At 52.4% G+C, this 9,998-nt stretch overlaps 1 protein-coding gene across 3 annotated transcripts; it reads left to right on the top strand.

Annotated features, from left to right (window-relative positions):
- The first annotated feature begins 1,263 nt into the window (after nucleotides 1-1,263).
- Nucleotides 1,264-8,977, top strand: SYCE1L (synaptonemal complex central element protein 1 like). 3 transcript variants are annotated; one of them, XM_080828806.1, is made up of 10 exons: nucleotides 1,751-2,062; nucleotides 2,500-2,559; nucleotides 2,746-2,820; nucleotides 3,360-3,407; nucleotides 3,681-3,735; nucleotides 5,537-5,600; nucleotides 6,448-6,517; nucleotides 6,609-6,696; nucleotides 6,973-7,057; nucleotides 7,260-8,977. In XM_080828806.1, the coding sequence occupies exons 4-10, from the start codon at nucleotides 3,374-3,376 to the stop codon at nucleotides 7,371-7,373; spliced, it is 510 nt and encodes a 169-aa protein (XP_080684932.1). In that variant the 5' UTR covers nucleotides 1,751-2,062; nucleotides 2,500-2,559; nucleotides 2,746-2,820; nucleotides 3,360-3,373; the 3' UTR covers nucleotides 7,374-8,977. The 3 variants fall into 3 exon arrangements, with proteins under 3 accessions (XP_080684934.1, XP_080684933.1, XP_080684932.1); XM_080828808.1 differs by lacking the exons at nucleotides 3,360-3,407; nucleotides 3,681-3,735 and having other exon boundaries at nucleotides 1,264-2,062; XM_080828807.1 differs by lacking the exons at nucleotides 3,360-3,407; nucleotides 3,681-3,735; nucleotides 5,537-5,600 and having other exon boundaries at nucleotides 1,264-2,062.
- The last annotated feature ends 1,021 nt before the right edge of the window (nucleotides 8,978-9,998 follow it).

Below are 9,998 nucleotides of genomic sequence, written 5' to 3'. Positions count from 1 at the left end.
TCTCCCTCTTTTTTTTTTTTCTTTGCAATTTATTTCTTGAAGAAACCAAATTGTCCTGTGGCATTTTCCAGCATCTGTATCCCTATGGGGTCATTTAATATGTTTCTCTGCCCCTTTTATTTCTTCTGGTTGATATTCAGGTATAGAAGCCTGGTAAGGTTCCTGGGCTGGTTTGGTTTGGTTTTTGGTGAGAATCCTTCCTAAGTGGTGTGTTCTTCCATGAGGAGGCTCACAATATCTGGTTGTCTTTTTTTGATGTTAGCAATAACCATTCCTTACACCCGTCAGTTCTTTAAGAATTTGCAAATTGTGACTTATAATGATTTTTCAAAAATCCATACGCAGTCTTTCTGCCCTGCTGCATCGGTTAGAACTGCATACTGATTTTAAACAGCAGCAGCAAAATGCATCCCTTTCTCCCACCCTGAGTTTCATTTCATTAAGGGGATGCCCGTGGTGTCCTTTGACCTTTTAGGAGAAGCTGACCGTTAGGAGTCCTGATTCATCCAGCACACATCAAAAAGCTCAGGGGGCAGGGGACAGGGTCTCAGGAGCTCTGGCTGGAAACCTGCCCACCCCCACAGCCTGTCCTCAGTTCCAGCTCAGGGTTTCTGCAGAACTCCCTGCGCCTTTCTTCCTCCCTTCCCAGATAGGCCTGGACCTTTCCGCCATCCTGTAATTCTGGTTTTCATCTCCACAGAGCAGACCAAGTCTTTGACGACGGCTGAAGACCTGCTGGCATTGGTGAAAAGGCTGCAGAAAGGTCATGTGTCTCCTTGTGTCTGAGGCTCAGCCTGGGGTCTCGAGGCAGGCAGATGTGGTTCAAAATTAACCCCCTCAGCTCAACAACCCTGGGAAGTTATCCCACCGCGCATTTTCCCCCTTATGCAATTTAATTCTTTGCACCTAAAGTACAGCTTGAAAATTCAAGAAGTATAAGGGAATGGAAAACCCTCCTCTCTTAGACACACACACACACACACACACACACACACCAGCCGTCCATGTCCCTGGCTCAAGGGCTAGCAGCAACTATTTTAAAAATTCTTAGGTATTTTTCCACAGATTAAAAAAAATACATTCCTGGGTGTGTACTCTTTGTCCTCCCTTTTTACACACAAATGGCAAATGGCCATGCAAATGGCTGCACTTTGCTTCCCTCGGTGAGGGGGCCTAGGAGCCAGCCTGCATCGGGGCTGGGGCACAGTGCTGGCTAGGTTTGAGGTCTGACCCCCAGACCAGGCCATCTGCAACTAAAATATTATGACCCATTGGTCTGTTTGGTCTGTTCCAAAAAAAAGAGAACCTCTCCTTCCTCCAGCCTGGCATGCCCCTGCCGGCCATGGCCACCTGCATTGGAGCTGCTGTCTAGGCTAACATTAGGTAGAGAAATTACAGGACTAGAAATGCAGAGTTACCATGACTGTCTCCAGTAAAATGAGGCCCCTCAGGAATGTGTTAAGTCACAGTCAGCACCTTGGAGATCATTCACTCTCCTAGAAGTCTCAGGAGATGGGAGTTGGTGGTCTCAGAAAATCAAGGGTTTGAGTTTATTAACTCCAAAACTCCACAGAGTGTCAGGGGTGGGTAGTGAGACCCAGCAAGGGTTGGGAAGCTTTTGCCCCAACTCTGTGCTGCTAACCTTGAAGCCAAAAAGGGACGAGGAGGACGACTTCTCCATACAGAGCCCTGAAACTAGGACTGTAGGAAGTTAGAGAGAGTTCTCTAAAGAGAGCGTGATCTCTCTGTCACTGGCAAATGTTAAAGCTGCCGCTCACAAGATGAAAGCAGCATTTTCGCCATTTCTCAAATGAGGCCAGTACCAAAATCAGATGAGAAGTGACTGTTAAGCTTTTAACAGGGTAGGGCAGGTGGGAGATCTCCACTGGCTCCCAGCACACTCAAAATTACTTCTAGAATCCTCCACGGTGTCCCAGGAGCCCTGTATGATCTGCCAACTCCACTTTCCCCCACCTGGCCTCCTGGTACTTTCGACTTGCTCACTAGACTCCGATCAGCCACACCAGTCCCTTGGCCATTACCTTTGGCAGGTGGTCCCAAGGTAATGGCTCACTCCCACTGCTGGGGCTCACTCCGAATGCTCGAGCTTTGCACTGGTCCCTCCCCCTGGCATGGTTCCCCCGCTCATATTCCCCAGCCCGCAGAACTGCAGGGCTCCCTTTCCTCGCTTCAGGGGCCGCCCTTCCATATCAAGAAGCACCTTCTACCCTCTCACCCTTCGACCCCTTGCCTCACTTTATTTCCAGCAGTCACTGCCACCCACACTGACCACTCATATCCTTGTTCAGTGTCCGTCTGGCCCATGCAGAATGCAAACCCTTCGAGGCCCTCTTACAGAGCCCAGCCAAAGCAGGCATTCTATAAATGCGTTTTGATTGCTAGTATCAGAGACAACGTACCAACACCCACCCACCTCTTTCTACCTTAAGACAGCCAGGCCTCTGTCCTCTTTGGCTCAGTCTTTCTCTCACTCTGCAGAGGGAAGCCTGGAGCCGCAGACTGCAGACCTGATTAACCGGATTAATGAGCTTCAGCAAGGTAAACCCCAGGACCTAGACTTCCTAGCTAGCCAGGAAGAACCTGAACTTTGAGTGCCTCCGCTTCCTCATCTGTAAAATTCAGGCACCTCTGGGGTGTTGAAAGGTGGGTGTGCAGCGTCACAGTGTGCAAGAGAATAGCAGGGTTAGAGGCTGCACTCACACAGTGTCCTCTTCTTTGGCCCAGCAAAGAAGAAATCCAGTGAGGAACTGGGAGAAGCCCAAGCTCTCTGGGAGACCCTGCGTAGGGAACTGGACTCCCGTAAGTAGGACCAAAAGAGGGACCCATAGATCTTCTGAGCACTGCCGATGTTCTCCGCACACCTCAGGGTCTTCGCATGGGCTGTTCCCTCCACCTTATCTGTGTAACCCCGATTGCCTTTTGCTGTCTCACCTTTCAGCTCTCAGCCCAAACTTCATTCTAACAGATCTACCCCATCTAGATATGGACTAGCACCATCCCTCGGTCTCTCCCACTCCCCTGCTTTATTTGTTTCTTCAAGCCTTTATCTCCCCTTGACATAGTGCATTTATTTCTGGTCATCTCTCCCATGGGTACAAACCCTGTGCATTCTGCGGGGTCTTCACTCCTCTGGCACTTACAGAGAATGTGGACACTGAGGGGGACAAACTGGATCAGGACGGTCCCCAGTGGGAGATGGGTGCGGGTGGCAAGGAGACACCTCCCCTGCCGTGGCATGGTGCCATACCTTCTGTAACTTGGACATGCCTTTGCATGAAGTTGCAATGGGGACACAGGATGTGGCCTCTGGGGGCTCATAGTGTCACTGTGTTTTCCAGTGAATGGAGAGAAAATGCACCTAGAGGAGGTCTTGAGCAAGAAGCAAGGTATTTATCAGCTGCCCTGTCTTCATGGTTCTACCACATTCTGCCCACAAAAGCCCACAATTCCCAGAACAGCCAGAGGGATCCCACTGAAACCTGAATCATGGTGCTTCCCTCTGCTCAGACCTTTCCCTTACCCGCCACTTGACTCAAAGTAGGCACTAAAGGTCTCCCAAGTGCCCTCCAATGTGTGACATGATGTGGGACCCATTACCTCCCCCAAATCCTGAGTCTCCAAGAGGTCACACGGGGCTCCCTTGCTTCCTCTCCCCACAGAGGCACTGAGCATCCTCCAGCTGCACTGCCAAAGGAGGGAACGTGGAGCTCAGAAGTAAGAGGTCCTGCTCGACTCTTCCCCGCCTTATTCCCCGACCTGAGGGAGGAAGGAGCGAGAGCTAGGGAAAATATACGTTGGACACACACTCCTCATTTTTCCTTTCTGTAAAGTAGAGTAGCTAGGCAAGAGACTTCCCTGCTGATCTTTGCTATCAGACAGCGGTGTTGAGATTAACTCACTCATTTGATCATTCATTGCTCGTTTCTTTATTAAATAAATTTCACCCACTGGTGTTATTCTAATTCTTCTTCCATTGGCTGTCCAGCTCTTCCACCATCCATTCATTTATTTGCCCACTTAGGCCTCCAGTCATCCACTTACTCAGCTGTCCACCCACTCACCTGTTCGTCTGTTCATCCGCACATCTGTGAAATCCTTTTCCGGCCAGCCAGACAGCCATTATGTCTCCAGCTTCCCATCTAATCACCTTCCGTCCATCCAGTCATCCGGGCACCCTCTCTCCATCTTTCCAATCACCCATTCATCTAGCTGCAGTCAAATGCTCTACCACTGAGCTATACCCCCACCATTCATCTAGCTGTTCATTTCTTCACCCTGCCATGTACCCAGACATCTATTGATCCTTCTAGCAACCTTTCCTTTATTTCTCTGTCCAGCTATCATCCCTCTACTCATCATTTCTTCAGCCAGCTCTCACCTCGTCAGCCATTCACCCATCCAGTTACTGTCCATCCAACCATCCCTCCAACCTTGGAATCTTTACCTAACATGTTCTTGTGACCAGAAGTCTCACACCCTGATGTACTATGATTTTTTTTAATATTTTATTTATTTGACAGAGAGAAATCACAACTAGGCAGAGAGGCAGGCAGAGAGAGAGGAGGAAGTAGGCTCCCCGAGGAGCAGAGAGCCCGATGCGGGGCTCAATCCCAGGACCCTGAGATCATGACCTGAGCTGAAGGCAGAGGCTTTAACCCACTGAGCCACCCAGGTGTCCCTGATGTACTATGATTTTTAACTCTGTGGGAAAACCTGATGATAAAGCTTAACCACACCACACATACTGTGTGATCAGCAGTTTATGTTCATTTTTCTACCTGATCCTCATAATGACAATTATAGGAGTTAAGGGTTACTGTCAGCCTTCCACCACTATTACCATTTTACATATAAGGAAATAGACCCAGACTGGTTAAGTAATTTGTCCAGGGTCGCAGTTAAATAGCATATCTAGGCCTCAAGCTGGGACTTTAGATTCTATTAAGCTACACTACTAAACCCCTCAAGGAGGTTTCTTGGGAAGGCATGCTTTGATGGGGGACAGGATGGACAGGGTGATCATCTCAACAGAGGCCCATAAAGTTGCACGTTCTGTCACGGAAGAAAGGAGAATGATGAAGGTTGTGAACAGACCACTGCCGTCCCCCAGTCCTGCTGAATGAAGCGGGAGCTTATTCAAAGAATATGCCTAAGAGTTGTCTTTCTCCTTCCAGGAAGAGCACGTTGCAGGAGTTTACAGAGCAAATTTCAATCCATAACTCTCAGGTCACAGAGAACTGCACAAAGAAGCAGCTAGGGCAACTCCTGGGGGTACCCTTGGGTCTACGGCCTAGTGTGCTGCTGGTTTGGCATGGGGGTGGGACTTGCATCAGGGAGTTTGTTGGAAGAGGAGCTGTGGGAACCACGGCTTGGAGGAGAAGGCCCATAAAAGGGCTCCTATTAGAGGGAGCACTGGGCAAAGATCCAAAGGGCCATCCAGAGGAATCCCCAGACTGGGCCAGACCGGATGTCAGTCCTAGCATGTATTCTCTCCTTTCTGGGCGGTGGCCCCTAGGTTACACGTTGAAGAACAGCTGGAGACTGTGATGGGCCAGCACAAGGACCTCTGGGAATTCCATGTGAGCCATCATTGCCTCCAACCACAGCCCCTCCTCTCCTGGTTTCACTATCTCCACTGATTGGCTCAGTGTCTACCCACTGCTCACCCCAACTCAGTGAGATAGTTTTTGACTCCTTTCCTCCTCTTACCCACCTACTCAGCCCTTCAGCTTTTACCTTAAACTTAGCCGCCTCTTACCATTGCCCGCATTGCCACAGCCGGCATCCGCCACCCAGCCCGCCTCCTCCCTGCTTACCTAGAGCTTGCTCCCCTTGCAGTAGCAAATACGAACCCTGAAAAGGCCATGGTCCGATCATTCCTTCATTGAATGAATGAAGGATGTGCCCAGCAACATTCCAGGCAGGAGGAGACAGTGGGGAGCCAAAGGGGCCAAGTATTTGCTTGTCCCTAGGGTAGTTGGGAGCAGGCGGAGGCATACTCAGACTCTAAACAAATAAGTAGCTAGATCATGTAATGTCAGTGGGGAAGGCCTCTCTGGGCAGGTGACATCTGAACGCAGACATAAAGGCAGGAAAACATGCAGCTATTTGTGGTGCAAATGGTCCTGGGAGAAGGAATGGCCAAGGCAAAGGCCCTGAGGCTGAAGCGTGCCCGGGGTATTTGAAGAAGAGCATGGGGAGGCGGGTGGAAGATGGGGGGAGTGAGAAGAGATGAGATTTGAGAGGTATACCGGGACATGGGGAGCTTTTGGAGAGGAAATTCGTCCCCACCACCACCAGGCCACAGCTGCAACTGCACAGCGAGTTAATTGTTGAATGAATGAATGAATGAATGACTTAATACGCATAAGGGCTTGCCCAGGGGGCTAAGAGGACAAACGGACGGATAGGTCTCCCTTCTCGCAGGTGTTGAAGCAGCGACTGGCCTGGGAGATACGCGCCCTGCAGAGCAGCAAGGAGCAGTTGCTCACTGAAGGTGGGACCCCCACGCAGGGTTGGGGCCGAGGGGGCGGGGCCTAGCCCGCTAGCGCTCCTGGCCCCGCCCATGACGCCCCGCCCACCCGCAGAGAAACTGGCGCGGGCCAAGCTAGAGGAGGTGGAGCTGCAGCTGAGTTCGCCACCCGAGGTCGCGGACGCCCGGGCGGCGAACGATGGGTGAGAGGGCCGGACAGCACGGGGCGAAAGGGAAGGAGCAAGGAGGGGGGCGAGGGCAATGAGCCGACTTTCCCCCGGCACCGCCTCCAGCCGCCCCCCCGAAGGCCTGGCTCTGGAGTGGGTCGGCGGGGCCTCTGGGGTGCGGCGCCCCTTGTACCCCAGCCGCTCGCGCCCCGGCCGCTTGGCGTCCGAGTCTCTGTCGGGATCTTGGTGCCTTCCTCCCCGCGCCGCTCCACTCTCGTTCTCTTCTTCCTCTCCGCGCCCCCTGCTCTCCAGGCTGAAGGCGGAGCTGGAGGAATTCGAGGGTCAGGGTCCTGCCCAAATCCATTGCACGCCAAAGGACGGGGCCTCCAAAGGAGAGGTAGGGAGCTCGGCGATGCGGCGAGGGGGCAGAGATGGCGGGCGGGGGCGCCCTCGGAGACTCTTGGAGAAAGCGTCCGTGGGGAGCGGGGCGCCCTGGCGGGGGACGTGACGGGTGGGGTAAAGGCAGCCGCCGGCCCGCGTGCGCGGACGCCAGCGCCCTCGGGAGCCGGGGTCTGCGGCCTGACTTGCGGCTCCCGCAGGCCGACCCCGAGCGCCCCGGCGCCCTCAGCGAGGACCCGGAGCCGCCCCGCAGAGCAATAGGACCCTCCCGGAGCTCCTCACCCCTACCCCCTTCGAGGCCGGCCGAGAAATAAAGGCGGGGATTTCGGACCTTCCTCCACCTCCTGCCTGAGTCTGTGTTCCCGCGTCTTGGGGGTGGAGGGCAGGGCCCTCGCTCGCAGCAGGCCGGGGGCGTGTCCGGGCACTCTGGGCGGGGCTTCTGCCGGGCCCCGCCCACCAATCCCGTGGAGGACTCAGGAAGCTCCGTGAACGTTCCTGAGCATCAAGAAGGACACGTGGGTGGGTGTCGGGTGTCCAAGCCACCCCATCTCCTCGGCGTTTCCTGTTTTACCCACCAGGGCTGGAGGGAACGTGTTAAAAACCCGTGTAAAGTCCCGTCTCCTGTGCTTCAGAGTAACATCGCAGCCTCCCAAGAGGCCCTGCATTCCCCACAGACTCCCACGGTCTGCTCGGCCTTCCCCACGTTCGGGTCCAGCCAGCTGCTTTTGCACCCTCTCCCTGCACTTCTTCCTCTCAGGGCCTTTGCTGTGTCCTCGTGTGCGGCGCCCACCCCCTGGTTCTCTAACTGCGAGTCTGTTAAAAGTCTGTCAGCTCCCTTGGAGGCTCTCCTGGGGGACCCTATTTCAAAAGGCACCTTGCGCCAGGGCGCTGTCATTTACTAAACGTGTCTTCCTAAACTGTCTGCGCTGGTTGTCTGCTGTGTGCCAGGCACTGGTGTGGGCCCTGAATTGAAGTAGCACGGTCAGGGGACGTCTCACTGAGCAGGGAGGTGAGGGGGCAAGTGAGGAATGGAGCCCGTGGACATCGCGGGACAGGTGCCCCTGGCGGAGGGAATGGCTTGTGCAAAGGCTCTGAGGTGGGACTGAGCTTTGTGGGTTTGAGGAGCATCTGGAGGGAGCCAGTGTGGTGGGGCACGGTGTGGTGGAGAGGGAGGGGAGGTAATCCTGCAGAACTGCTGGGGACCCAGTCAAGTCGGGCCATGTCTGCCTGGTCTGTGTGGTGTTCTGAGAAGGGGCCCTGGCCCCCAGCAAACACTCAGTCTATGCTAGTTATCACTTAGATCCCCCCGCCCACTGCCCACCAGCCTCAGGCCAGCCTCCAAGGATCTTTAGGGAGCCTTGGTGTCTCCGAGTCACACAGATGGGACAGCCTGGATATCCTGCCGACTTACCGTCTTCATCCTAGGATTCAAGTCCTGGTTTCCCTGCTCACTGGCTGAGTAACCTCAGCAAACTGATTAAGGTCTCCCAAACTCAACTGCCAGATTTGCAAAATGATACCAACCGCACAGAAATTACTATAAACCTAGCTAACTCCTTGCTCTTCTAGATGTCCCTTGAGCTCACAGATAAGCTAAATTGCCTCGTGTGTGTACATTGTAAGGCGATGGTGAATTGGCTGCTGGACCGAACTCCGAAGAGTAGAGACTGACCAGCCTTATTTGTCTCCCTGGGTTCCAGTAAAAGGCCTGAAAAAACCGCTGAAGATAAGAGGCCCCTTTCAGTGATATTTTTGTACATGCATGAAATCCGCTGAAATCCCCTGGATCTGAAGCCTGCTGCTGATAAATTGTTAATTGTTTTCGTGTGCCGATAGTTCTTATTCTTAACCATTTCTCTTCTCTCCTATAAAATAAACACTGGCTCTTTCCATATTCCTGGAGTTCCCCCCAAAGCTCATACTTTGAGTCGTTGCTTCTTTATTCTCACACGCTTCCTTTTCTCATCTGCTTGAAAGTTTAGGGCAGGTGTCAAGCTATTCCCTGGGGAGGAAAGGATCGGATGGTCTTCCCAGTCAGGGAATTCTTTTAGCCTTTCCTCTTCGTTCTGTTGGGATTGTGGGTTTGGAAGTGGAGAATGAAAGGACAGGAGACTGATATTTGGGAATGCTGAGAGCAGTATGGGAAGTGCATCCTTACAAGACGGAGGGAGTCCTGGGGGGGAGCTGTGCTGCCCAGCGTGACAGCTCCAGGCCACATGGGCCTACAGGGCGCTATGGGGCACTTGGAGTGCAGCTGGTCCAAAGGGAGACACACCCTAAGTACAAAATGCCCACTGGATTTCAAAAACCTGGAACAAGAAAAAAAAAATAATAAAGGCATCACTAATCATTCTTATGGTGATTACATAAGTACATGATACTATTTTGTGAATAGTTATAGTCATAATATTTAATGAATATATTGGCTTAAACAAAATATTAAGGTTAAAGTCACCTTGTTTTTCCTTGTTTAATTCTTCTAATGTGGCTAGTAGAACATTTTAAGTTACATATGTTGCTCACATTCTATTTCTATTTCTAGTGGGCAGCACTGTTTTATTAGAGGGAGTGGAAGGGGACTGGGCCATTTGCTGTGCCCCCCGGCTCCTATGTAGCTGTGACGTGGAGGTCACATAGCTCCTTGTCTCCCGGTGTCGTGATCTCCCTTGATACCTTTGGTGCCAGGAGCTCAGCGTTGAAGACTGGAACAGTGTGTCATATGGGATGGACGTATATGCAGGGCACACATACAGCCGTCTGCATCCCTATCTCCTCTCTGTGTATACATCTCAGGTTGTGATTAAGCAGATCCCATAGTGTTGCATCTCAGAAAACATTTTAGTGGATTTGAAGGACATAATCTTGGTGTACCAGATGTCCTTGCTCACTCGGGCAAAAATGCTGAACACCTACATTTCTTCTAATGCCATTAGCAAGAA

The sequence above is a fragment of the Martes martes genome, assembly GCF_963455335.1.
Source record: "Martes martes genome assembly, chromosome: 17".
Lineage (NCBI taxonomy): Eukaryota > Metazoa > Chordata > Mammalia > Carnivora > Mustelidae > Martes > Martes martes.
The sequence above is the reverse complement of the archived record's forward strand: the minus strand, read 5'-3'. Positions and strand labels throughout refer to the sequence as shown.

Excerpts from the sequence above, each read along its gene's own strand:
- SYCE1L (XM_080828806.1), top strand. The coding sequence starts at position 3,374 with ATGCACCTAGAGGAGGTCTTGAGCAAGAAGCAAG. Across the intron at positions 5,601-6,447 it reads AGGACCTCTGGGAATTCCAT|GTGTTGAAGCAGCGACTGGC; the intron begins GTGAGCCATCAT and ends CCCTTCTCGCAG. Across the intron at positions 7,058-7,259 it reads ACGGGGCCTCCAAAGGAGAG|GCCGACCCCGAGCGCCCCGG; the intron begins GTAGGGAGCTCG and ends CGGCTCCCGCAG.